The 27,416-nt window shown below is 51.1% G+C and overlaps 1 protein-coding gene across 1 annotated transcript; it reads right to left on the bottom strand.

The window, feature by feature from the left end:
• Nucleotides 1-12,544: 12,544 nt before the first annotated feature.
• On the bottom strand, nt 12,545-22,635 carry Tob2 (transducer of ERBB2, 2). The gene is made up of 2 exons (XM_021646524.2): nt 22,288-22,635; nt 12,545-16,185 (listed from the first exon to the last, which is right to left on the bottom strand). Exon 2 carries the CDS (start codon nt 16,086-16,088, stop codon nt 15,048-15,050), a length of 1,041 nt encoding a protein of 346 aa, XP_021502199.1. The 5' UTR covers nt 16,089-16,185; nt 22,288-22,635; the 3' UTR covers nt 12,545-15,047.
• Between the last annotated feature and the right edge of the window lie 4,781 nt (nt 22,636-27,416).

The raw sequence follows: 27,416 nt of genomic DNA, 5'->3' as shown, positions 1-27,416 counted from the left end.
ACCCCCGGACTTCTGGGGACAAGGAGCATGTTGAAGTCCCAGGACCCACAGCTAGACTGTTAGAGATTCTTTAGAGGTGTTTATAGCGGGACAAAGATGCCCAGCACTGGCTGAATACTCAGATGTCAGGCCTTCTGCTGGGTGATTTTCAGGTGTGTTCCCAAGCAATCTTTCCCAGGATTACTGGGAATTACATAACCCCATTGTACAAGTAAGCAAACGGAGGCACGGAGAGGTGAAGTCACCTGCCTGAAGAGCACAGCTGAGAAACGTCATGGGCAGGACTCGAACCGAGGGCTGTCCACATCCAGAGTCTGGGCCTTATCCTCTTGCTGCTCTAAACTGAACTGCTAAGAGGTGGTAGTGGTACAAGCCTTTGATCCCAGCATTTAGCACCCAGAAGCAGAGGCAAGTGGATGTCTGTGAGTTCGAGGACAGCCTGGTCTACACCAAAAGGTCCTTATCTTTAAAAAACAAAAAGAAAATCGAACCCAGCTTTGGTGGCTGCTCTAAGACTCAGCCAGAACTTTCAGCTGTTTAGGGAAGACACCTGATGACTGTGAACCCTGAACCTGGGATCCTGGACCCCCAGTACGCTCTGGGTTTTAGGGTCCTGCTGGAGGTGCAGGCAGTTCCTTCTCATGAGATCCATCTGTTTACCTGGGCAGGCCTGCACTTTCTGACTACCAGCCCTGAGCACTGGCCTGGGCTCTCCATGGCCTCTCAGAAGCCTGAAGGGTGCCTGTCAGGCATAAGGACTAATTTGAGATGTGGGGGACAGAACAGGGAGTGCGAGGTAGGGTAAGCTGAGTGGAGGGTGGGGAGCTGGCCAAGGCCTGAGAGTTTAAAAATACAACCTGTCAGCTACAGCCTGGGCTCTTGGGGGCCTAGGGACATCACAGGGGCACAGGATGTCCCTGGCAGAGGTTGGAAATAGCAGAGAGGGGACACAGTTGAGGGAGGGGCTGAGGGGCTCCTGATCTACCCCTTTCTGTGCCTGAAAGCTGTGTTTGCAGAGAGCACCTGTCTGAGGACAAAAGGAATCATTGGTCACATTCCTCAGAGGCCCCATACTGCATCTGAAAAAATGAGGACCAGGGAGGTTGTGAGATTTGGGAGTCAGACACTGAGCAAGCAGTGTTGGCCTAGCATTTGTGATCCTGGAAGTCTGCTGGGCCTGGGTGAGAGGAGAGCTATCTGGCAGAGCGCCGCCTCCTTCCCCTCCGTGGAGGGCTATGGGGAAGGTCAGGATAGCTGATAGAGGCTGGAGTTGGCTGTATCTCTTGGAAGGCATGAAGCGAAGCAGCTGGAGATGGGAATTGGGGGGTCAAGACTGGTCCCATCTGTCCTCCAAGGAAGCCGCCCCGTACATGCTCTCTGCCCCGACTTTCCACCCAGCTCATAAAATCAATGGAGGCCTCAACCCCTGCCTGCCCCTCATAGCCGACCTGGTTCCCAAACTTTAGAAACCCTGGGGAGGGGCTTGGCACTCGGGAGGTAGAGGCACACCGACCCCTGTGGGTTCAGAGGCCAGCCAGGGATACTTAGTGACTGTTAGGAGACAAAGCAAAATCAAACCAAACCCTGGGAATGCAGAAGCTCAGTTATTCTTAAGGTGGCCCGTGTGTTAAGTGCGCGGGGGAGGGGACGGGGGCGCTGCGGTGGAAATCTGGATCCAGCAATGTTGAGCAGACTCCCAGGGTCTGTAACCCTGCTTCCTGGGGCAGCACCGAAGTGGAGGACAACTCGCTAATCGGGAGAGGTAATGCAGTAGGTGACCCGCAGCGGCCTTGAGCCCCCTTCCTCCTGGAACCCCAGGAATGAGGGGTTGTGCCAGCCCTAACCCCTGCAGAATCAGCTCTGGGCCGCCGGGCCCAGATAAACATCGCCAAGGCGGATGAAAGTCAGCGCAAGCCGGATGCAGACTCCCAACCGCCGCGGGGCAGCGGAGCTACGGGAGCGGTGGCCCAAGCGCGCAGGTACTGCTGGCACCCCGGCTCCTCCCCTCCTTCCCCGCACCCGGCCCCCCTCCCCGCTCCCTGCATCCCTGCTCACGCTCCTCCCTCCCCAGGACGCCGAGGCCAGCACGGCGGGCGCCGAGGGGGCCGCGCAGTCACGCGCAGGGAACAGCGGGCTATTCATAGGAGGACGTCCCCGCCTGCCCGGCCCTCGACTCGCCTTACATAACCCTCCTCTCCTTCCTCGTGTGCGCTCCGCGGGACTGGGAGGAGGAGCGCGCTCGCGCGCGCGTGGCGGGGGCCGGGGGAGGGGGGGAGATAGCATCCTGGAGCTCAGCCTCCAGCTTTCCCTTACCGCCCACACACAGGGAAACTGAGGGCTCGCTGAAGCTGCCTGGGCACACCCAGTGCTGTTGGGCGTGGCTGCCTGGGTCCGCAAAGGTGGGTGAACCCTGGCTGCTCTTGCTGGTGGAGGTCACCTGCTCAGGAGGCTCTTCTCTACACCCCCTCCCGCCTCAGTGGACCCTTATCTGTGGCGAGAGTTGTTTGTCTGAAGGATTTGGGGGGTTTTGTTGTGTTTTGTTCTTACTGTGCAGCCCTGCCTGGCTTGGTGGTCAAATCACTACAAAGAGCAGGCTTGTTTGGAAGTCAAGGATCCACCTGCCTCAGCCTCTCAGGTGCTAGGATTAAAGGCTGGCCTGGGAGTCACTGTGCAGCCCAGACTGGCCTCAGAATTGAAGCAGTTCCAGACATTTTCACCACTAATACTGAGCTCCTAATAGGAGTAATTTTTCGAGGACAGGTAGACGTGATGGGTAGAGACGTCTGGGCCTTCAGACAACCACTTCTAACTCCCTTCTCCTGAGCTTGGCTTACCAGCATTGTCTTACCAGAGCCATTGTCTAGTAAGCATTGTCTTACCAGAGCCACTGTCCCCGTTCCACTTGGTGGCCTGGAAGGTGAGCCAGGCCTTTATGCTCGTCTTACCTTCAAGTGACAAAGGAGAGCGCAACACCAGTGTCCTTTTAGAGTGGAGGAAACCAAGGGATGCAGCAGCTCCACCACGTGGCATCCTAATTTGCATTTTTCTTATCATGCCCTCTAGGTATGGAGCCCTAGCCCGCTATCAGGGGAGCTGGAGAGGTGGTCCAGCAGTTATAAAGGCTTGGGACTCTTATGGAGCACCCAAGTTTCATTCCCAGAACCCATATCCAACAGCTCACAACTGCATGTAACATGCTCCAGGGGACCTGACACCCTCTTCTGGCCTCTGCGAGTGCGCACACACACACACACACACACACGCGCGCACACACACACACACACACACACACACACACACACACGTGTATATACACATGTACACACAGAGCCATTAACACACAAATTTTAAAAAAAAATCACATCTTTTGTATTTTGGCTTTGGTTTTGGTTTTACGAGACAGGGTTTCTCTGTGCAGCCCTGGCTGCCTGGACTCGATTTGTAGACCAGGCTGGACTAGAACTCACAGAGATCCACCTGCCTCTGCTTCCCCGGGTTGCTGGGATTATAGGCATGCACCACTGCACCTGGCTAAACAAATTAAATCTTAGAAAAAAAAAAAAAAGGACTAGGGAAACGGGTAGTTACCTCTTGCTAAACTATATACACTTTGTAAGTGGCACAGCCATGTTCAGGACCCACGTGTGACCCCACCAGGCTTGATTTCCCTCAGTAAATGTTTGCCGAATACTAAAGGAATGCCTGTAACCCTCTGGTCCCACGGTCCAGCCTTCATGAGTACTTGGCTCACGTGCCTGGGACTCTGCCAACAATGTCCTCAATGAGGCCAGGCATCTGGGGTCAGCTACTGTGTCCCAAGGAACACCTTAGTTCCTCTGTGATCCAGCCTCAGCCTTTGAGAACCCTCTAGGGTCCACTCAACTGACCTTTACACTTTGACCCACAGGGGAAGCTAGTAGAGAGCTTCTCAACCCTCATGTATAAAATGAGAGTGGCGACTAGGAAGTTTTCAGTGTTGCACATAAAGTTCCTTGCATGCATGCACGCGCACACACACACATACACACACACATACAACTTTAATAAACAAATGTCATAGGCAGCCTCGGTGGCGCAACTCCCAGCATTCAGGAGGCAGAGGCAGGTGAATCTCTGAGTTTGGGGCCAGCCTAGTTTACAAAGAGTGAGTCCAGGACAGCCAGTGCTGTTACACAGAGAAACGCTGTCTTGAAAGACAAATAAATAAATACATAAATAAAAACACAAAGGTCGCTGTTGCTGCTTATTAATGTGGTCACAACAGCAAAGCTTACTCCCCAGCGCTTTCTGTGTGAGAATCGCCACCTCAACACCTGCCGTGTACTCACACCTGAAGAGGCAGAAGCCATTTTTCAGCCAGAAAGCTACATTTCAGAGCGGGATGTGGTGGTGCATACCTCTAATCCCAGCACTCTGGAGACAGAGGCGTGCAGATCTCTGTGAGTTCCAGGGCAGTCAAGGCTGCATATTGAGACCCTGTCTCAGATTTTAAAAACAAAACGAAAGAGCAGGTTTTCAGAGAGGTTGTAACTTAATCAGGCCACACAGCTAGGAAGGTAAGAAATCCAGGTCAGCATTTTGGGGTTCTGCTCAAGGAGTTTTGCTCAAGTGATAGCAGCCAGTGACACGGGGGAAACAGAGGCATGGGGTAGAGCGGGATTGCTGAGTTCCCCACAGGGTGTCAGGCTCCTTCCTTTAAAGAGCTGGCCCTCTCCTTGGCCAAGGTGGCAGGACAGGTTGTAAGAATAAGCCCTTTGCTCAGGCTGGCTGCCCCCCACCCAGTCGGCCAGCTGCCCGTGTCCTCTGCCAGCCACTGTTCCTGTCAGTCAGCCAACCAACTGTGAAGCAGGCTAGGACATTGTGTCCAGAGAGAGGTCCCAGCAGGCTCCCTACCTCTGAGACCCGTGGTGCTGAAATAGACCGCCCCTCCGGGCCTGAGGCCAACCTGGCCTCCTCCCCAGCCTGGCATGAACAGGAGGCCAGGGCTGCCCTCCCAGAGACTGTGGTTCAGCTAGCTTTCTGCCTACCTTGCTTCCAGCCTTTCCTAAGAGGGGTGCCCTGCTCATGCCCTTTGCCTGGAGGCCAACCTCTGACAAGGCTCTTGGGACAGGCCCCCAAGGTGCGTCTCAGGACAAGCCGGCTGGACGCTGGGATGCCTGTTTTTCCTGCCCTCCCCATTTTTTCCTTTGCCCATATCAGTATGCCAGGCAGCTGATCCAAGGTGAGAGGCCCTGTTACACAGAGACCCAACTGTGTAGGGGCTGGGAGTGGGGAGGTTGGGCCACCCCACCCCCATGAGCTGGGTGTGGCCTCACTGAAAGATAAGGAAGTTGACAGGCAGAGAGGCCAGCTTCAGGAAAAGACACATCACCTTAAACTGATCCCACAGTGTCAAGCAGGATGGAGACTAAGGGGGGTAGTAGCCCACAGGACAATGGTTACACATACTTAAATTTGTAATTCTATTACCAATTTTTTTTTTCTTTCTGAGACACCAACTCATGCCATCCAGGCTGGCCTCAAACTCAATATGTTCCTTGAGGGGCTGGGGCTTACTGCTGCTCCTCTTCTCAGCACCTCCTAAGTGCTGGGAGTGCAGGCATGTACTGCCATGCAAATTCTGACATACACCCATGAATCCATCATCACCCACAACCAAAGTAATAGATCCATGTGTCACCCTCTCCAGGTTTCCTCATCCCCTTTAATCTCCCCTTCACGGCTCTCCCTGCTCTATCCCCAGGCACCCACTAATCTGCTGTTTTTAGATTAGTTGACATTTTCTACAATTTTTCTCTAAATGGAATGAAAAAAAGTATGCGTTCTTCCCTTTTTAGTCTGGCTGACATTCTGCGTTTTATTGAGATTCATCCATGTTGTCCCGTGTCATTTATTGCTGATTCGATACTTATGTGTCACTGGTTAATAGTCCCTAGCATGGATGCAACCTGCCCAACCACTCAAGGATATTAAGATGTTTCCGATTTGGGATTCTTTTTATTTTTATTCTATCTATCTATCTATCTATCTATCTATCTATCTATCTATCTATCCATCCATCTATCCATCTATCTGTCCATCTATCTATCTTTTTAAGATAGGGTTTCACTATGTAGCCCTGGTTGTCCTGGAATTCACTTGCAGACCAACCTGGTCCCGAACTCACAGACTTTCCCTGCCTTTGCCTCCTGGGTGCTGGTATTAAAGACCACACCTAGCATACTTCTTATGGGAAATACATGGGTATGAAAGGATAAGGTCACCTGGCAAACGCATGATGATCGTGAAGGCCTCCTTTGTGCTTTGTCTGTTTGTTTGTTTACTTGAGACAGGGTCTCAATGTGTAGCCCTGGCTGTCCTGGAACTGGCCATGCAGACCAGGCTAGCCTTGAACTTTTCACATTCCTACTTCTTCCCCCTGAGAGCTGCAGGAGGCGTGCCTATATGTGTGTGTCACCTCAGATGTGTGCTGCTGCACCTGACTTTCCCGTTTTCTTAATTTTTAAAATTCCATTGATTTATACTTTGTGGGCTGTGGCAGGGGCCACAAGCAGCACATCTTGCTGGGTTCTTTCCATCTGTGTGGGTCCCAGATCTCAAAATTGTCAGGCACCATTACCGTTGTTTTCTTTTTAAAGGTTCCATAGTTCAAGGCTCTACATTTCTGCACTCCAACTAGCCCTGGTGGCTTCGTAGAGTCATGGACACTTGCTATGCTCATGACTTTTCCTCCCTCCCATTCCTCTAACCTTGAGTCTTGTTCCTCCTTCAGCTTCATCACCAACCTTGCTAGGGTTCCCCCCTCAGTACCAAGCCCAAGGATCTCACCAGTTTCCCACTCTGGCACCTGGCACATGTGTGGTCCCTGGTTCCACCCCTGCTGGCTTTTATCCACCCTCTGTAAAGCCTGCCAGGGCTGAATGGGAGCCTCTTCTAGGTACTCATTGCTTCTGGCATGGACCTGAGCAGTGTTGAAGGCAGGCTGACAGGGCTTTGTTCCTGTCTCTTTCCTCTGCCAGCAGAATGCCCCATTACACCCTGAGGACGGGGGCTTCTCCTCAGCAAGCTCAGGGCATAAACGAGGGTTCTAGAAAGGTTTGTCTGTTGAATATGTGAAAGAAAAGTTTGGTTGTAAAAGATGTAACCTAGAGGTTAAGAGAAGACCCTAACTTCCCACCTGGGCTGAAAGCCTTACGATGAGGCCCCGAGGGTCTCTGTAAGGTGATCTCGCGCTTCTGGCTGTCTTGCCCTGAGTGTGCTGTGCTTACTTCTGCTTCCTATCCTCTGAAACATCTCTCTGCCACTAGAGGCCTTAAATTCACCTTGTAGCTTCAAAGCCTGTCCCTAGGGTAGCCCTCTCTTCCCTTGATCCTTCAGTCTTAGGAGTCACTTGATCTCTAGGGACTGTCGTTGGCTGTGATTGTCTTTCTTAAAAAAAAAAAAAAAATCAGCTGGGTGGTGGTGGTGAACGCTTCTAAACCCAACACTCAGGAGGCAGACGTAAGCCAATCTCTTGAGTTTGAGGCCAGCCTGCTCTACAGAGTGAGTACCAGGACAGCCAGGGCTACACAGAGAAACCCTGTCTCAAAAAAAGAAAAAAAAAAAAAAAGAAAAAGAAACAAGAAACAAAAAATCATCTCTGCACTCAGAAGGCAGAGGGACAGCCAAAACTACAATTTATTTTGCTTACAAAAAACAAAAACAAAAACCAGAACAAAGTAAAATATTTCTATTTACTTTATTGTTGTTGTTATTTTAGACAGGGTATGTGTAGGCTGTCTTGTCTATGTAAACCAGGCTGGCCTCAAACTCACAGAGCTCTGCCTCCCCGTCTCCTGAGTGCTGGGATGAAGGGTGTGCTGCGCTCCTAGTTTATTTTACTTTTAATGATGTGTATGTATATGTGTGTAGAGCAAGTATGTGCCTATGAATATGGGGATCTCGGCAGCCAGAGGCATTAGCTTTCCCCGGAGCTGGAGTTACCGGCAGCTGTCACCTGGACTAACACAGATACTGGGAACTGAACTCGGCTCTTAACCACTGAGCCGTCATCTCCAGCTGCTGTAATTATCTTTATTTTTTTTTAATGTATATGAGTATTTCACCTGCCTTTATATATGTACTCTGTGTGCTTGCCTGACATCCAAGGAGATCAGGAGAGGATGTCCAGTCTCTTAGAACTGTGCTGGGAATTGAACCTGGGTCCTCTGGAGCAGCAGCCAGAGCTCTTTACCACTGAGCCATCTCTCCAGGCCCTTCTGTTATTATTATTATTATTATTATTATTATTATTATTATCATTTTGCTTAATCCTTCTGTTATTATCTTAAGGGCACAAGCTGACTATAGAACTTGAAAATAATTTTTTTACATATGAGGTTTGGGGTGCCTCTTGGGTTTTGTTCATTGTTTTATTTTCACGTGTGTGTGTGTGTGTGTGTGTGTAGGTCACTGGACAACTTTGGAGAGTCAGTTTTCTCTTACCACGTGGATCTCAGGGATCGGCTCAGAAGTTCAGGTTGGTAGCAAGTCACTACCTGGGAAGCCTTCTGGTTATCTCCACATCTTCCCCCACCTCCTTCGCGCCCCCACCCCAGGTCTCAGATTAGGCTGGCTTCAAACTCCCCGTGTAGTCAAGGATGACCTTGAACTCCACCTCCCAAATCCTGGGATTAGAGGCCTGCATCAGCTCCCCCAGTTTATCAGTGCTAGGGAGGGAGCCAGGGCTCCATGAGTGCAGGGCAAGTGCTCTCCCGGCTGAGCTTTGTCTCCATGTTCTTTTGTTTGTCTGTTGGTCGTCCAGAGAACCTTACTTCAAGAGACAGGAATCTTCTCTTCTTTTCATCCTCTGTTTTCCTCCTGCCTAAAAAAAGTGTCAACACTTATGGAGGCTCTGGTTTTTTTTTTGTTGTTGTTTGTTTTTTGAGACAGGGTTTCTCTGCGTAGACCTTGGCTGTCCTGGAACTCACTCTGTAGACCAGGCTGGCCTTGAACTCACAGAGATCTGCCTGCCTCTGCTTCCCGAGTGCTGGGATTACAGTCGTGTGACACCAACACCCGGAAGTGTTTTTTTCTTGGTTTTTGTTTTGTCTTGTTTTGACGGGGCTGTGGCATGCTAGGTTAGCTACTGCTGGACTACATTCCTGACTCCCTGCTGTATGCTGATTATCGTGTGTGCAAGAGTAGATTGGGTCAGGGCAGAGCTGGAAGCAGCCAGAGGTTCGGGCTGCAGGGCAGGCCCTTTCTCCTGTTCAGCCTTCCCTAGCTCTGCTGCGGCCGAGGAGTAGTGTGCTTAGGTGTCCTGCGGGGAGGGTGTCTTAGCTGTTCTGTGGTCCTGTCTAGGATCTAGCCCATCATTTCTCTCTACCCAGGAATGGTGTCACAGGGGCCTCACTAGAACAGGGAGAGGCATTGGCCAGGAACAGCTCAAATGGCCTAGGCGGAGAGGGGCCTGGACCTGCTGTTGCTTATTGTACAAATGGGATGAATGTCAAGGAAGTTTCAAGGTTACACAGTGAATTGGCAGCTTTGAGGACCTAGAACCTACTTCTCTTGCTGGCAGTGAAGCTGCCTATGCCCAAAGTCATACCACCCAGGGGCTTGGAGGTTTTTCGGCAGGGACCAGGCAAGATTTGGCCAAACCGATCAGATGTAGGGCAGGGAGGAGGGGGTGCACCTGCCAGGGAGAAGGCCACAGAGTGTCATCCCTGTGGCCTAAGGACACTGACTCAGGCAATGACAAGGGAACAGGGTTCACTATGAGTCATCTATATTTCTGTATCTGCCTCTCGAGGGAGAAACTCCCGGGAGGTTTAAGAGACACACGTAAAAGGCTGGTCCTATCCTGAGGCAAGAGGCTGGGGCCCAGGCGAAGGGTAGAGCAAGCTCCTGCTGAGGCAAGCAGCCTTCCATCTCGGCAAAGGGCAGGGCAGACACAGCTCAAACCCTGCCCTCACAACAGTTTCCTTTTCCATCCCAGTTTGGGTTTCGGCGTGTTTGCTGATTTGGGGAGGCATAACTGGACTGGGCTGGCCAGAGCATTTGAAGATGGACAATAAAGCCATGATGAAAATGATACTTGCCTTGTTTACTCCAGACCTGCCAGTTCGCTCAGCATTTCCCACCCATTATTTCATTTTCACAAGGAGGTGCAATTACTAGCCCCACCTTAGGAGATGAGGCACAGAAGCAGGGGAGTGGTTTGTCCAGGGTCTCCTCTCTGAGGAGTCCAGTCCGGTCTACTCCTCCGGACAGGCTGCCCTGGAGAGAGGGGTAGCCTTTCCTCTCCTGTAGCAGCTAACGCATACTCTCCACAGCTTCTAGGAACCCTTCTGGGGGCTGTATTCTCCCAAAGCCTTGCGCCTTGAAATTGTTCTGCTGGCTGTGGTCCCAAGACAGAAGAGTGAGGTCTTTGGGGGAGGAAGAATTCTTTCTCCCTGTACCAGAATGTTTATTTTTCGGTTTTTCGAGACAGAGTCTCTCTCTGTAGTCCTGGCTGTCCTGGAACTTGCTTTGTAAACCAGGCTGGCCTCAAACTCAAGAGATCCCCTTGCCTCTGCCTCCCAAGAGCTGGGATCAACGGCCTGTACCACCACTGCCTGGCTGTGTATTATGATGATGATGATGATGATGATATGCTTGGTGGGACCTTACCCATCGAGTCATCTCTCTCTAGTCCCAGAATACTCTTTCTAGCCCTTGTTACAGGGACCCCAGGCAGCCCCTTGATCTTGTAGGTCTCCTCCCTCACACCTTTTCAGAGCCACTGAGCTCTGTGGGACTAAATGGATGTCTGAGCATGTAAGGGTGCCATAGGGGATTGGCTGGGGCAGACTGTTCAGATCTGCAGTGTCTCTACCTTGAACTGGAAGGGCTGGCTGATCCAGAAGTCTGGCATCACCCAGACCCTTCATGTCCAAGTATGTGCCTCAGAGTGGACCAGGTGATCACCGTACCTGCTGAGTCAGGACCTGTGTTTACAGAGGTATAAATAGGAGTGAGTGGCTGAGGGGCCATCTCACCCCTGCCCCAGGACCCCTGCTGACAGGCAGCCTGGTCATAAGGAATAGGGACAGGCTGGCCTTCTGTTGGGACCTTGGCAACTGGCCCTGTGTGGAGCAGGACCCCCACTCCAACCTATGCACCATAGGCTCTGTGGAAGGAAAATGGCCAACAGAGGTAATGACATAAGAGCTGCTGGGACCCTTATCCAGGAATTGGCTTTTTATTTTTTTCTTCCTGAGACAGGGTTTCTCTATGTAGCCCCTGCTGTCCTGGAACTTGCTCTGTTGACCAGGGTGGCCTCAAACTCAGAGATCTGCCTGCGTCTGCCTCCTGAGTGCTGGGATCAAAGATGTGTGTCACCAACGCCTGGCTGGCTTCGGAGTTTTCTAGCTGTAGTTATGTTTGGGTGTGTGTGTGTGGGGGGGGGCTGTGTTGACTTATCTACAAAGCCAACAGAGAACTTGTCCGCCCTGCCCAGGTTTTCCTCCTTGGTACTCAGTTCTATCAAGTATCGAGAGATACCACGTCTATAAAGGCAGGCCCTTCCCAAGGGTCCAACTCTACCCACTATTGACGGATTGAATAACAGAATCAGACAGGACTCAAAACCTCAGCTGACTACTTATTAATCTTGTAAACTTAGGGAAGCAACCTAACTTAGGGAAGGAACCCAGTTGTAAGCTCTAAAATGGATATGTCTTTACCACTGGGCTGCCATTAGGATGAAATAATTCAACGACAACCTTCACAAATACCCTGTCCAGCCCAGCCCAGCCGCTCTAGGCAGCAGTCATGTGCTAGGTTAGGTCAGGAAACCATGTCCTCAGGTCTCTGGGACAAGGAGATGGCTGAGCCTTTAAGGAAATCAAGTGCCGAGGGTGTCTGCTTTCGAGCCTCACTTAAGAAAGGCTCCTCAGCTCTGGGGCATCTCTACAAGCACCCCAGCTGGAGCTGGAAGTAGGGGGTGACACTGAGAACCCAAGCATTAAGCTGATGAACAGACCCTGGTTTTAAAGGGCCCACACTAAAGACCAAGTTCAGAGGGGAGGGGGTCACGTAAATACTAGATCTAAGCAGGGCAGGAGCCATCCTTACTGTCGGTGGCTCCGGAAAAACCCTCCCAGCCCAGGCTGCACTGCACACAAGCGGAGGGACCAGAGGTAGCAGGGTCGGGATGGTGGCAGCTCCCAAGAGAACAGTTTGTACTGTGGAAAGGACTCTGATAGCAGGCGCACCAAAGGGACATGGGGTCAACTGTCTACCCAGAGGTGAGCCACTGTGAGAGTGACTGATGGTTTCCTGAGGCCCACAGTCATGGCCATCTCACTCTCTGTCTCTGTTTTTTGAGAGAGGGTTTCTCTGTGTAGCCCTGGCTGTCCTGGACTCACTTTGTAGACCAGGCTGGCCTCGAACTCACAGAGATCCACCTGACTCTGCCTCCCCGAGTGCTGGGATATTAGGTGTGCACCACCACACCTGGTAAGCAGTGGCCACCTCAAAAGGACACCAGAAACAAAACAAGACAGGAGTAAGCAGAAGGTTATTATATATCATGCTTTTAATACAAACTTAAAAAAATCTGGAACAATATAAACTGTACAGATTTGATCAATCTTTGTTTTGAAACTAAATCTCTAAACACACCAATGTCTCATTCCAAAATATTGCACAACGTTCTGAATACAAAATGTCTTGATTGCATTCTTCCTTCACTAGAGAAAAAAAAGGTCATCGCCCTGCTCCCAGGCTCCTCTCTCTATGGCTGCCTCAATGCCTCTTCCCGTCTCTAGGGAGAGCTACTGAGGCTTTACAGCATCAAGAAGAAGACAGCTGACATGTTTGACAAGATAATCCACCTTCTGGTTTGCTCCTGGGTGAGAGGGAGGGAAAGAGAGGTTGGGAAAGGGGAGGAAAAGGTTTTATGTTCCTATTTTTTAAAAGTTTGTTTTTCCTGAAAAAATATTGGTTTCTCTCCTCTTTTTAAGAAAAAATCTTGAAAAGAAAAAAAAATTACGTTTCTTACATTAGAAATATACATATATTATATATACCTCTTACATTTTACAAATGTAGCAAATTATTCAATACAAACGGACACCAAAAATGTAAAAAAGAAAAAAAAGTTTTTCTACGAAACCAGGTAAATTAGTGCAGAGTTGTTTTTCTTTTTTTCTTAAAAAAAATAAAATTGAAGCAAAAATGCCTAGATTTGCGATGAGACACTAAACTGGGCCCGAGAGCCCAGTCCAGGAGTCATGTTCCTGAACACTCATTTTTTTTCTTCCTATTTCAAAAGACACAAGGGGCGGGGCTCCAGTGTCCCCATGTGTGAGAAAACAAGCTGGCTTGGGCGCAGATGGTAGCTGTGTTCGTGTGGGAGGAGGGGCTGGAAGTGGGGATAAGGCAACACTCAACTTGTCCCAGAGGTTGCTGACCTGGGGCTGTCACCTGTGTGGGTGCTGAGGATGGAGGGACAGGAGGCCCAGAATGGGCGAGCTGGGGAAGACTAGAGGGGAGGTGGTGCTGGGCTGAGAGCGCGGGGCCTTGCCCTGCTGGGGGAGGTAGAGCTGGTGCCCAACGCAAGGAGGAGGGGTTGGCAGTGTCTGTCTGGGCTGACCTCACTGCCACAGCAGTTCCCACTTGGAGTCCCTGGGGAGAATGGAGTTACGATGGGGCCGGGGCTTTGGTGCTTTCTGGTGAAGGGGCTTCTCCTAGCTGCCTGCGAGATCCCATCTCGTAGCATCAAGGTCAAGTCGTGCTAGGTGAACGCAGACACAGTATGGCAAGAGAGGAACTAGGAGTTCTCAGACAGGCACAGATGCCTCTACACCTATACCAAAAAGCACGGCCTCAATTCAAGGCTCACGACTGCCCACCACAGGCACTGACTCCAAATTGTCTCCCTGTCCTACCCTGGGCTAAGGGCACATAATAGAGCTGCTTATGTCTAGGGACTCCTCTTAGGCATCAGGTTTGGGGGTTCTTCCTGCCCTTCAGATTTTTTTATTTTTTGGTCAAAATCAAACAAAAGCGCAGATCTCTCTGCAATCTGGGAAAGCAGTTCCTTACGCAGTGCTTTCCTCTGAGTTTCTTAGGCTTAGCCACACATCACCCCACCACATCCACTGCCCTACAGCCTTACAGAGGGCTATCAACCCACCTGGGCCCATCCCCTAACCCTGCATATAAATAAGCACTTGTTACAACCCAGAAATCACACCCAGGGAGGGGAAGTTCCATGTGGCTTGGAATCCTTTAGAACACAACAGCAGGCCACACACACTCACAGGCATGAATGCACACACAAAAATATACACTTACCCCAACCACTCCCCCCTGCCCTAACCTCAGGCTCAGGGAAAGGCTGTGCTGGAGAGAGGTTGCATATAGCTTGTCCAGGCCCGGAGCGGGTGAGGGGCAGGGCCACAGGACAGAGAAGGGTTTCAACTAGAAAAAGTGCTAACCTCACTACAGTCACAGATATTAGCTTTAGGGGGAGGGTGTCAAATGGCCAGTCAGCAGCTTGCTATGGCCCTGCCTGAGAGGGAGTTGAAGCTAGGGCCAGACCTATTTGGGTAACAGGGCCTAAGAAGATAGCTAGGATGAGGCCGTGGACGTGGGGGCCAGCCTCTCCCTGCTCCAGGGGACATCTGATTCCAGCTGCTGCTCCTCCTTTCCCGTGAGCCTGACTGCACCAATCCCAAAGGAGCATGAAGGGAGTAGGGGCAGCAATTCACGCCTGGACGCCATTCTTAGCACAGGGGGCCACTGACTAAAGGTACACGTAACCAAAAAAAAAAAAGAAAAAACCCAACCCAACCAAATGAAATCAGAGGCAGGCAGAAAAACTGTCAGGGGCTGAGTTGAACACCTCGTGCTTCGGGAGCCCCTCCTACTCTGTGCCTGGGCAGATCTTTTTCCTAGCTGTAAGAATGAGAAGACTGGAATCTTTTTTGTATAGTTTTCTTTTCCTCTTTTGTTTGGCCTTTTCTTTCTCTTTTCGGTGGTCGTGGGTGCTCCCGGCCAGGCGGACAGGAAGACGGTCAGTTGGCCAGCACGACAGGCTGGAAGGGCTGGTTGGGATACTGCATGGTGTTGAGGTTGTAGCTGAGGCCGTCTACGAAGGGCGTTTTCTCCAAGAAGAGGCTGTTGGCGCCACCTCCGAACACCTGGGACACGTCGAAGCTGCTGCTGTTGCAAGTGCCAGCTCCGCTGCTCCCGAAGGCGGCTGCAGTGGTGCTGCTGCTCTGGCCGTCTGCCCCATCGAAGAAGAGGCTGGGTGAGCCACCACCGTTGTACACAAACTCCTTGGCATTGGGCGAAAGCTGGGACTGAGGGGCCGGATTGGCTGTGATGAAGTTCAGTGAATGCATAGACAAAGAGAGGCTCTTGTGCTTCAGCAGGTTATTTGTGGGCGAGCGGGCCAGGCGAGGCTGCTGCTGAGGTGGCTGCTGGCCACTTGGCCCGCTGCCGGCCATGCTCACGCTGCTGGACGCTCCACCGCCCTTCTTCATCTTGGTGGAGCCGAATTTGGTGGCAGCGAAGGAGGCCGTGGTGAAGGTGATGGGCTGGGCAGAGCGGGGGATGAAGGTGGGGCTGGGCGACTGGCCAAACGACGGCGATGGGGAGTTGGACAGGGAGCTGTCCTGGCTGCCGATGGGCACAAACACTTGGGCATCGGGGTTGAAGCTGCTCTTGATCTCCTTGTCCAGCTCCGGGGCACCACCCCCCTCACTGTCATCCAGGTAGAGGACCTTCACAGTTCCCTTCTCACCAATCTGGTAAGACACCTCGAAAGGGTCAATCCAGACACTCAGCTCTTCAGGGACGTTGGCCCGCACATCCTCCACTGCTAGGCCACTCCGCTTAGCGGCCAGCTCCACCACAGGGTCTACCACCTCCCCGATGTGGACACAGCGGAAGCCAGAGCCCTTCAGTGGCTTCTCAGGGTACCAGTGGCCCTCATACTTCTTTTTCAAAAGCCGCTCCAACTCCTCCCCAAACAGGTCTGCCCGGCGCCGGGGCAGCTTGTTGTATAAATAGGAGATGATGAAGTTGAGGGCCACCTTGACCTCCAGCTGCATGATCCTTTCCTAGGCAGAGAATCAGCACAGGGCTTTGTGCACAGGCCAAGAGCAGCAGCAGAAGGAGAAGACGTGGGACCCTGGGATCCAGAGGGTTCTGGGCAATGAGAAAGGAGGAGAGGAGCATGGTGAGTACATATGCAGAAAGGCATCCAGGACACACTACCCGAGCTGCACCCTGTGGTGACCAATGACAAAGCACAGACAGAAGCCACCAGCTTTTGTACACAGACCTATTGGCGCAGTCCTTCCTTCCTGAATCTTTAGAGCTCCTGTTTGCCTACAGCTTGCTACAGTAGTAGACCAGTCTAGCCTTGAACGTGCAGTGATCTTACTGCCTCTGTTTCCTAAGGACTAGAATTACAGGCTTGTACAATCACTCCTGGCGTTGGACAAATCACTTTTTTTTTTAACCCTTGGTTTCCTCATCAGTGACCGAAGGTTCAAGGATAAAGCTCTCCCCTGTACTTGGTACTTAGCAGGCACCTAAAATAGGAGTTCACCAAGCTTTATACCATTTCAAGAATTCAGGACACTGTTAAGAATGATATCTAGTAACTAAGAAATAAAACCAGGCCCCCAATCCAGCTGGACGCAAGAAGTGTTTTGCTGTCTCTGCAATATCTTCATCAAGTTGTGCCCTGAAACTGTCAAAGGTGAAGACCATAAGTTTCAAAGTTTTAGCTGCTCTCCTTAAGCTGAACAAGATACAGGTCACTGCATACAAAGGGGCACTGCCACCTTTTCCCTGGAGCTTGGACTCCAGTCACATCCACCTGTTACCCCAGACCCCATAGGTGTATATGCTTTGGGGCTCAGTCTGGGTTTACAGAACCAATTTAAGAACTCGGTAGTGGAACCAGATCTTGCATTTCCAGCAAGCCTCCTGTAATGGGGACAAGGCCACGATCCTCTAGAAAAGGTAAAATCTGCAAAACCACAGTCTGTCAGCCCACAAGGGAACTGTTGGAACCGGGGGCGCATAGGGAAAGTGCAGGGAGCAGGGCCTTGGTGGCTGGCAGGGCATTAGGAGAAGCAGCAGTGTGGCCCGGGGGAATCTCCATGGTTTCTGGCAAGGTTGAGAGTGAAGAGGGTGGCAGAGGGAAGAATTTTCCATCACCCACAGCTTCTAGCTGGGGACCCGTCATCACTCAGCCTCCCAGGGACTGTCTGACCACCTGTCCTCGGCACCAGATCAGATTTATCAAGTGTTTGGAGAAGCCCGTAGAGGCGGCGGCCTAGCATAAATACTCAGATTGTTATTTTGGGATTCTCTCAAAGCCAGATCCTACTGAGGTCAAAAAACTTTATTCCCTAGGTCTGGGCAAGCCTCATGTTTCAGGAAGGTGATCTGTGAGGACCCAGCATCAATGATCTTAATCTCCTTTTTCTCCAAAACGATGGTTTCTAGACTCTAGCTCAGAGGGAGACTGAACTGAAAAGTACTGCTCTATGGAAGGCAAAGCCAGGCTGCTGAACTCAGCAGGGACAGGGCTAAGCAATGTCCCACCAAGGGCATCTTCTGTTCCATGTGGGACTCAGGGCTGGATTTTGATTAATGTTCTTTCTGCTTCCTAAGTCTCCAGGCACTAAGTTTAGAATACTGAAACACATTTTCGCGCTCATTCTCAGGCCTGGGCCCAGGGCCCTTCTGGGACAGGCTTAGGACCGAATTTTCAGAAGGAGACTTCTGGTGTGTGTACACCTGATCTGTAGCTGCGTGTGTAAGTACCACACTGAGCCACTCTCAGTTCATGCCTGAGAAACAGAAAGGGACTGATGTTCAGCATTCAGGGAACCGTGACTTCCCCCTCCGCCTGGCCTCCAAACAGGTCTGTAGTTTTTTCAAGTGTCTACTTGTGACCAAGACAGATTGGGCCTAGGGTCCTCTTTGGTTTAAAGAGAAGAATCATTGAAATTAAGGGAGAGCCAGGCATGGTGGTATATGCCTTCAGTCCCAGCACTTGGGAAGCAGAGGCAGGTGAATCTGTTGAGTTCGAGGCCAGCCTGGTTTACAAAATGAGTCCAGGACAGCCAGGGCTGTTAAACAGCGAAACCCTGTCTCAAAAAACAAGCAAGAAACAAAAAGAATAAGGGATCTTACACACCTTTAACCCCAGCATTTGGGAGGCAGATGCAGGCATATCTTAGGCCTTCTCCTGTGTACAACGCAGGCTTTTTCTTTTGTGTGGCGTGAGTGGGGGATGGAGGTACAGGTTTTTATGTTGCCCAGGCTGTCTTTGAACTTCTAGGCTTGACCTGGGCATGGAGATTTGAGCCTGTAAACTCAGCCCTTGGGATGTAGAAGCAGAAAAACCAGGAGTTCAAGGCCAGCGAAGCCAGACTAAGAACTCCTATGTTCAAGCATCTCATACCTTCTGCACTGGAAGCTTAAGACTGAAGGTTGAGGGGCTAGAGAAATGGCTCAGGAGCGAAGAGTACTCGCTGCTCTTCCAGGACATGAGTTTGCCTCATAGCACTTGGGCCGGTTAGATCACAGCAGCCTGGAACTCTAGTTCCAGGGAATTTGATGCCTCTGGCCTCCTCAGGTATCTGAACCCATGTGCACATAGCCATAGGAAGATGCACATCTCTATGTAATTTTAAAAAAAATAATAAAAAAGGATGGAGGTTTGAAAGGAGTATGGTGGTCTGCCAAAGGTGTCCAACACGAGGGACTAAAAATTTGAGGAGAAAGTTGGCATCAGGTCTCAGGACAGGGGCTGCGGTTAAAGAAGGTGTTTTCAAAGAATTTTTTAAAAAGAAAAACAGACTCAGTGTCAACACAATACTTTCTTCAAGGCACCGCAGAGCCTCTTAAAATGTGCCTCTTAGTTATCTTGCCCAGATAGGCTTCTACACCTTTCTAAATGTCCTCAAATTTGGCTATGTAATTGCCTTCCAACCCCTGAACAGTACAGCCTCAAAATGGGAGCATTCTAAATGTAGGCCAAAGTCATTGGGACATAAGCCTCACCCCCAAACACAATGGAACAACTGTCATCGGCCCTGCCTAAAGAACCAGTATTTGCAGCCTAAGCAACCAAGGCTTGCACATCGCTTTACCTCAGCGGTGTTGCTGCACAAACAAGGAAGCAGAATGCCTCCTTTGCCTCTTTAATTAGAGAACAGGCCAGGCCAGATGGCTACGGTGTGGAACCTTACAAAGAGGCCAGATGACTAGAATGAGATTCTCTGCTCTATCAGCTCAGACTCTAATTTTGACTTCAAGAAGCTTATGGAGCAGAGGATTAAAGTCCTGGAACTGTCCTGTCTTCAGCTAAAGATAGGAGTGACCATTTGGCGGAGTTTGTTTTTCAGGAAGCAATGGACAAATTATAGTACTTACATATAAATGTATTTATGGGTGTGTGATAAGATTAGAAAGCTTAGAAATAACTACCCTTCACAAAAGGAACGCGCAGATTTGTTAAGCAGATGCAGAGGGCTCAGATATTTCCCAACAAAACACTAGAAAGGTAACAAAAGAGAGAGAGAGAGAGAAAATCCAGCATGGTGGCAACTGGGAGTTAGTGACAGGCAGATCTCTGTGAGTTTAAGGCCAGCCTGGTTTACATAGCAAGTAACAGGCTAGCTAGGACTACATAGTGAGAAACTGTCTCAAAAAAAAAAAAGTGTTTAATAGTAAATTCTCATTTGGATAATGTACTAAATAGTTGCAAATGAGCCAGGGTGTGGGTGCCTGAAATTCCAGCAGATAGGAGGCTGAGGCAGGAGAGTAAAGGTCAGCCTATGCTATATACTGAGTCCCCTTTCTAAACAACAATGTATATGGGGGGGGGGGAAAGAATTGTCCTAATACTGTTTTCCTTCTTTCCTTTTATTTCAGCCGCTGGCCATACCTTGACTCAAGATCCTTTGTTCTAATGTGTATTTTAGTGTTTAGAAGAAATACACACTGGGACACGGAAGGAGCCAGGAAGCTACACAAGACTTCATCAACGTTAATTCCAGAGAAACTAATTAAAATGCAAAGCAAGACTTAAAGACAAAACAAAACAAAACAAACAACATTGTAGAAAGGGAGAGGCAAGGCAAAGGAACCTTATCATCACTCCCAAATTCAGGTGTCTCCATTTCCCAGTATCCTGCAACCAATCATAGTCTCTGTGATACAGGTAAATTGTGTGTGTGTGTGTGTGTGTGTGTGTGTTGGGGCTAGGGAGGAAGGGCTCGTCTTAAAATGGCCAAGTGAAATACAGCCACAGCAGACAGACACCGAGGCTCAGGCTCAGGCTGCTCCCCAGGGATCAATCCTTAGCTCTCCTCCAGGACACAGCGGCCCAATGGGCATTATGGATTGCCGGACTTCCAGGATATGTGATGAGTGCAAGGGACTTAGACCTTGGCACCATCTCACCGCTATTCCGGACCACGTGGGCCCTATCACAAGAGTCCGGTCCACAGCAGGGCCCTCTGGGGCTCTCAGAGGCCAGAAGGCTCGCCTCACCCAAGGCAGAGCCGCGCTCAGCACTCTGGGAGACGTAGTCCTCGGGCCTCCTAGCGCGGGTAAAGACTCGTGACCTACTTTTCAAGCACACTACACTTCCCTGCGCACTACGCGACAGCCCAGCCAGACACACCGCGCATGCCCCGCAGTAGGTCCTGGCCAAGGGTCCGATACCGAGGAAAAGTTTCCGATGCACATGCGCGCTGACTCGAGTGGGCGCCCCCCCTCCCATCGCCAAAGACGTTTGGCATAAATCTGCCCAGAAGGCCTCTCACCGGCTATCCCTTTTCCCCACGTCCGTGTCCGGGCTAGACTCCCAATAACTCTCCCCTTTCCTGTCATGGTCTCCCAAGCCTACTACTGAATTAGTGCTCTGCAACTAAGGGGCTTTTCCTGGGGGAAGCAGGTGAGCTAGAATAGATGGGGCCACCGCTTTCCGCCCTCAACCTCTTCATCGCAGAGGACTGTCGCTGTCTATGGTAGCTGTAGGAACAGTACCGAAGGAGAAAAGAGCCCCCTCCACTTAACCAGGTCAGCTTGCCTCCAGCTTCCCCACCGCCAGGAGGGACAAGGCAGGAGTTACAGCCACGTTTCCAGTCCTGTCGGCCAAAAAAATTCCTAGTTAGGCTGTGAGGAGGCGCCCAGTCAACAATGAGGCTCAAGCCTCACCCTACTTCTCATACAAGTCTGAGAAACCAGACCCAAGTAAAGGAAATGGGAAAAGGTTCCCAGGCAAACCAGCAAAATCCGTACATCTGAAACCTGGATATCTTCTAATACTCAAAATCTGAGTCTCCTCCGACGGCAAGGCCTACCCTAGGACCAGACTTACCAATCCTCCCCAGCAGGGTGTTAAACCTTCCTAATCCTTCCTCCCACACCAGCTGTTTTCCCTGGTGCTTAAGTGAGGAATGGGGGTAGGCGCTCAGGCAAGCAACAGGATTTTTATTGTTGTTGTCAGGAAATCAAAGAGAAACCCACTCCCAGGCCAGGGTGGATAAAAAGGAGCAAAAAGGGTTAGATACTGAACTGTCCCCGGAAACCCGTCTGCTGATCTCTAGGCCTGCTGTGTGAAGTTCTGGTTGCTCCCAGAGGAGAGGAGGGAAGAGGACGGCTTGCGGGCTGTTCCTCCGTTCATTCTCCCTTTTCCCTCCTTAGATTTTGGTCATGGGCACAGAACATCCTCCTCGGACAGAGGGGAAGTTTAGGAATAGGAGAGCTTAAACAATATCTGACAGGCTCTTCAGGTACTTTTTCCCACCCACACAAGAATATAGAGGGCCAACATGCAATGAATTCTTGCTCGGCAACCTAAGGGCAGTCTCCACTAACCGCCTCTGTCACCCAAAAGGGGGATGTCCAAATTTCCCATCTCACACCTTCCAAAGGGCCAGAAACAAACTGTTAGTAATCACCGCCTCGATTCCTCGCACATGGGGAAGGCAGCCGAAAATCAAGGATCGAATCCCCTTTCCTCCCTTAATTCATTTCACGCTAGCCAGAGTTTTGTTTCTTTGGGGGAACAAGGAAAACCCGGCGAGTGAGACGTGAAGAAATGGGGAAGGAGGTCAAGGAGGAAACGCACTCCGCCCAGGAGAGGGCCGTACACGGAACTAGGTACGCCAGGATCAAAGGGAGTGATGGAGAGCGGCCCAGAGGCGGCTCTGGAGGGGGCAGCTAGGGAGTGGACCAGGGTGGGCGCCCCAGCCCGTCCGCCCGCGCACTCACTCGGGTCTCCGCGAAGGGGCGCTCTGCAGGCCGCGGGATGGAGGTCTCTCGCCCAGCCTCCCCGGCGCCGCGAGGCTGAGGGCCACGGTGTCCTTTCACGTCGTTGAGGGTTGAGAGGGACCAGGACCGAGTTCATGTGATTCTTTCCGCTGGTTCTGGAGGCCGAGCTCGGCGGCGACGGCGCGGGGATGGCGGACCCGAGGGTGGCACCCGTCACGCGGTGGAGGGAGGCCGATTCGGGATGTGGCCGTCGGGCAGGTCTTGTCCTTCTGGCCTCTCGGCTGCCACCACGCTCAAGCCCAACGACCCGCACCTTCCCGCGCCCGGGCCCGAAGTGAGCAAAGTCAATGAAAAGTTTCACCCTCAGCAACCCTGCGCATGGATCTACTCTCCCCACCCCTGCGTGATGCGTCCCTCCGCCCAGCCGGGGCGGGCCCGGGACTACTTTTCCTTCCGTGGCGCCTTTAACCCTTCGCGAGCCCGGCTGCCGCTGGGAGCGTAGTGGCCCTGCCGGGGCAGCTCGCCCTCTCTTGGTCCCTCTGAGCGCCTCGGCACCCGAGGTCTCTTCTTGAGACTCCAGAGCAGTCTGAACTCGCAATGTACGGTTTTCACCGGTGTGCACCGGGTTCGGGGAGGGCGGGGGCCGGCCCGGGGCCCAGCGGACCGTGGGGCACTAGTGTGGGCCGCAGTGGCAGTGGTGGGGAGGGGCTGGGGTCCCAGGGCTCCGGGGGGCGCCCGCACGGCCCCGAGACCACGGTGGGGCGACTGTGCAGCTCGGACGGGCCCTGTGGTTCGCACTCCCCGGTTCCCAGCTGTCGTGGATTTGGGGACGCGACGCTAAGCTCTGGAGAGGCTGGACCTGAGTTTACCAGCGTCGCAGTCCTTGCGGGGACGTGGAGGAGCGAAGGGGAGGGTGCGAGGAGAACCGGGACCAGAGACAGGAGTAGCGCACCGGTTAACCGTGCGCTCCCAGCCCCGAAACTTGGGTTCCAGACGCCGAATGTGGCGCTGGCAACTCGGGACCGCGGCCCCGGGGAGCACGAGAGCCGCTGCAGCTCCCTCCTTCCAGCCGTAGCCTGGCCACCGAGGTCAGCCCCAGCCAGGTCAGCGGGGTGCGGAGCCCCGCAGCACCGGGCGGCGAGGCGCGGCCGGCCGGCCCGGGCTTGGCCACACAGGGCGGGCCCAGGGATGGGGGCGTGGGTCTGTTTGGATTGGAATCACAGAGCCGGACTGACGGACCACGAGGCTGGAGGACCGCTGGCCCTGTGTGCAGGCCCCCGGCTTAGGCCGCTCATTTTCCGGCCCTCCCACCCGCTCCTCTCTTCACGTTCCTGAAGGTTCTGGCGCCGCGGCAGCCGCCCGAGCCACGTGGGGCAGCGAGGTCGGCAAGTTTCCAGTTACGGACCGTGTGCATTTTATTTTCCGGGCTCACGTTGGCGAGGGCAGAGGGCAGCGGAGGCCCAGGTGCCTACACGCGCTCCCCTAGACGGGAGAGAACTGCCGGGTTGCCAGGGCGGCGAGGGGCAGCCCCACCGCGTGTGTCCCATCCCCCAGCCGGACAGCCCAGGGGCTCCTCCTGGGACTACTTGCGTTGTGCGTCAGCAAGCGTCATACACGCCCCTCTTCATTTTACCCTTCCCTTTCTGCACCCCCCGTCCCTCTAGAGGGTTCTATCCGGGCTGTGAGACCGCCTACTGGGATGAAAGCTAAAAATACCTCAGACGAGTTAGCAACAGCCTTCCCATTGGCCCTCAATCGGGGAGAGCCGTTTGATTGGCTTTTGGGTGCAGCTTCTGCGTTTGCGCCTTAGGTATCGCAAGGGACGCTGGTATTTGTAGTGTATAACTAGAGGCGGCCATGGAAATTGGTGGGTTTATATCCTGGTTCTGCCACCTACTGTGTGATCTAGACTTAACGCAATGAATATTTTTAAGTCGCCAAACTTGTTTCATCTCTAAAAACTTGGAGATCTTATGGTTAAACAATACTATATGTAAAAGCCTGATTCAAACAGGTCCGTCTTCTCTCCCCGAAATGTATGAACTGCAAAACAATTTTATTTTTCGTCATAAATTGGTCAAATTGCAGCCTAGAAGCACTAGTTGGTGGACATTTCCCAATGGGAAACATCCCAAGACAGAATGATGAGAAAGATTAGGACGAGCTGCAATGAACTGCTGAAGGATCTTAAAGACAGGCTTATGCAGATTAGAAAAAGCCAGGTAGATGTGTGGAAGCCCCTGGGTCTCTGCCTGTTTGTGCTTTTATTTGAATCAGCCTTGGGCAGCTTTACAAGTAACTAAAACCCCTGAAAAATCCCGTCTCCTTGGTAAATGGGAGTTTTGAGTAAAGGTTGTGCATATAAATAGGAGAGGATAAAATGGAGAGGTGATCAGCCTTAATTACTGCTGCCTCACGTCATGTGATGAGGAGGAATTTTCTTTTCCCTAATGTGTAATTTCATCTTGCCAGGGCTTAATTGCAAACTGAATTACTACTCGAGCGTTCCCGAGTTCCCTCCCACTTAAATAACCGTATGTTGAAAGGCTTACACCGATTTCACGACGGTCAGTCAGCTCCGGTGGCTGCGGAGCGGCAAGGTGAACAACTGCCCCTCAGCAAAACAAGTCATGCCAGGTATTTGGGGGCTGGTGACAAGCCAAGCTGGTCATGACTGGCTCAGTTAACCCAGGATGAGTCACAATTTCATGCATACACACACAAGGCGAATTTTTTATGTTGTTTCTTTGAAGTTATCCAAGAAAATGGTTTCTCGGTTTGTGATGGCAGTAGCTTAACAGTAGCTTCAGGAGAGGATGTAAATGTGAAAAGATTATTTGCCTTTGAGTAATTTTCCTGGCCCCTCCGAAATCAACCCAAGTGATTTTCATCTAATCCCAGATTATTTGATTCCTTGTTAATGTTATCCCCAAGTAGCCATAACCAATTAACTGTGGTTGTATACAGCTGAGTGTGGGTTCATTCACTTCACAGAACTGTATGTTTCTGATTAAAATTAAGTTTGTCCATAATGGGTTGTTTTGTTTTTCAAAAAATTTGCTGGCTTTTTTTGCCTGCATGTACATCAGTGTGATGGTGTCAGATCTTGGGGTTACAGACAGCTGTAAACTGCCATGTGGGTATTGAGAATTGAACCTGGGTCCATCTGGAAGAGCAGTCAGTGCTCTTAAAGGCTGAGCCATCTCACCAGCACCTAGTTTTCTGTTATTAAATATCAAGTCTCATGCTGGGCCACGCCTTTATGTCAGCACTCAGGGAGGCAGAGGCTGGGGGACGGTTCTGAGTTTGATGCCAGCCTAGTGTACAAAGCAAGTTCAGAATATCTCAAAAAAACCCAAAGAAAAAAGTCTCATGTTGTCCAGGTTGGCTTCCAATTTGCTATAAAGTACAGGATAACCCTGAGAGCTGCCTGCCTCTAGTCCTCCAATTATGAGCGTGCACCACCTAGTTTTAACTAATTTATTATGTATACAATACCTGCATGTGTGCCTTCACATCAGAAGGGGGAACCAGATCTCATTATGTTGTGAGCCACCATGTGGTTGTTGGGAATTGAACTCAGGACCTCTAGGGAGAGCAGCCAGTGCTCTTAACCTCTGAGCTATCTCTCCAGGCCCCTAGTTGTGTGGTTTTGAAGGAGCCTAGAGCTTCCTACATGCTAGGCAAATACTCCATACACAGAGCAACATCCACAGCCTCTTTGGCCTCATTTTTTTTTTTTCAATTTTGCTTTAAATGTATTGGTTTGAGGGCGTCATATCCTCTGGAATTGGAGTTACAGACAGTTGTGAGCTGCCATGTGGGTGCTGGGAATTGAACCCCGGGTCCTCTGGAAGAGCAGTGAGTGCTCTTAACCACTGGGCCGTCTTTCCAGCCCTTCATCTTTAAAATTAAGGGGAATTATTCTAATATCCAAGATATACAAGTGCAGTCTTGAGAGCTCTCACTTTATACAGTTGCTGGTTACTTGCTGTACTGAGGACTGAGTAACAATGGATGTTATGCCAAAGAGTACTCTTACCACTGACTGGCCACACTGGAGGTATTTTTTTTGGGGTGGTGGTGGTTTCAAGACAGGGTGTCTCTGTATAATAGCCCTGAATGTTAATGCATTCTATTCTCTTCTTGGTCTCTGATCATTCAGAAAGAAAACGAAGCAGTAATGGGACAAGGACATTAGGTAACAGAGAAATAGATTCAATTCCCGAGTTGGCATGCCCACTAACCCATGGTGAAGGGAGCATAGACATGACTGTAAGCTCCCCTAGCCACCTTTTAGAGGCATTCCATGGAGGCAGACATAGTACAGTGTAGGGACGATTTCCTTCAAATGGAGGCGTGGATCCCAAACACTGGTAGATATAAGATCTAAATCATGTAGTCAGTAAGAAGGCAGGGCATGTTGCAGTGGTTGGAGCCCATGGACAGGCCCTGAGTTGATCCAAACACCAGAAAGGGGAAAAAACTCCCACCCCCAGGCACTACTTGTTACAGATCTAACGTTTTAAAGTTACTAGAGAAAAAAATTATAAACCAAGCATAGCAGCACACATCTAATCTCAGCACTTGGAGAGGATGGGGGAAAGGGGTTCTCAAGACCTAGAGGACACAGCTCAGCTGGAGGTATAGCCAGAGTATGTCTGGAAAACAGGCAAACAGCAATGACAAAAATCAATTACAAATCCTAATCTGAAAATGATTCTGATTTCTGCGTTCCGTGGTACTTAAGAACTGTTCCAGGCTTCCTGAACACAACCCTGCCTTCAAGACTACATTTCTGCACGTTTCCCAGCATGCAAGCACCCTTGCCTCAACACCCTAACCCCATCTGCCTTTCAAGGCTGTTTGAACATGTCATCTACTGGGAAGAACATGACTTATAAGGTGACAGTTAATAACCACCAAATGCCTCAGGAACATACAGAAGATGCTATGTGGCAACACAAAGGAGATTAGATCGCATGTTGGGACATCTGAAGGCACAGGTCTGAAGGCTGGGGGGAGGAGTTAGCTAAGCAGGGACGCCTCAGAGGGAGCACCAGCTGGTTAAAAAAGAAGGCACTTTTGTGACAGAAGAACAGACAAAGAGCCTAGTGGCCATAGCAAAG

Source organism: Meriones unguiculatus, chromosome 8 (assembly GCF_030254825.1).
Source record: "Meriones unguiculatus strain TT.TT164.6M chromosome 8, Bangor_MerUng_6.1, whole genome shotgun sequence".
NCBI lineage: Eukaryota > Metazoa > Chordata > Mammalia > Rodentia > Muridae > Meriones > Meriones unguiculatus.
This window is presented reverse-complemented; position numbering and strand designations above follow the sequence as displayed.

What these genes read in the sequence shown, in the direction of transcription:
- Tob2 (XM_021646524.2), bottom strand. Translation starts at nt 16,088, where the DNA reads ATGCAGCTGGAGGTCAAGGTGGCCCTCAACTTCATCATCTCCTATTTA.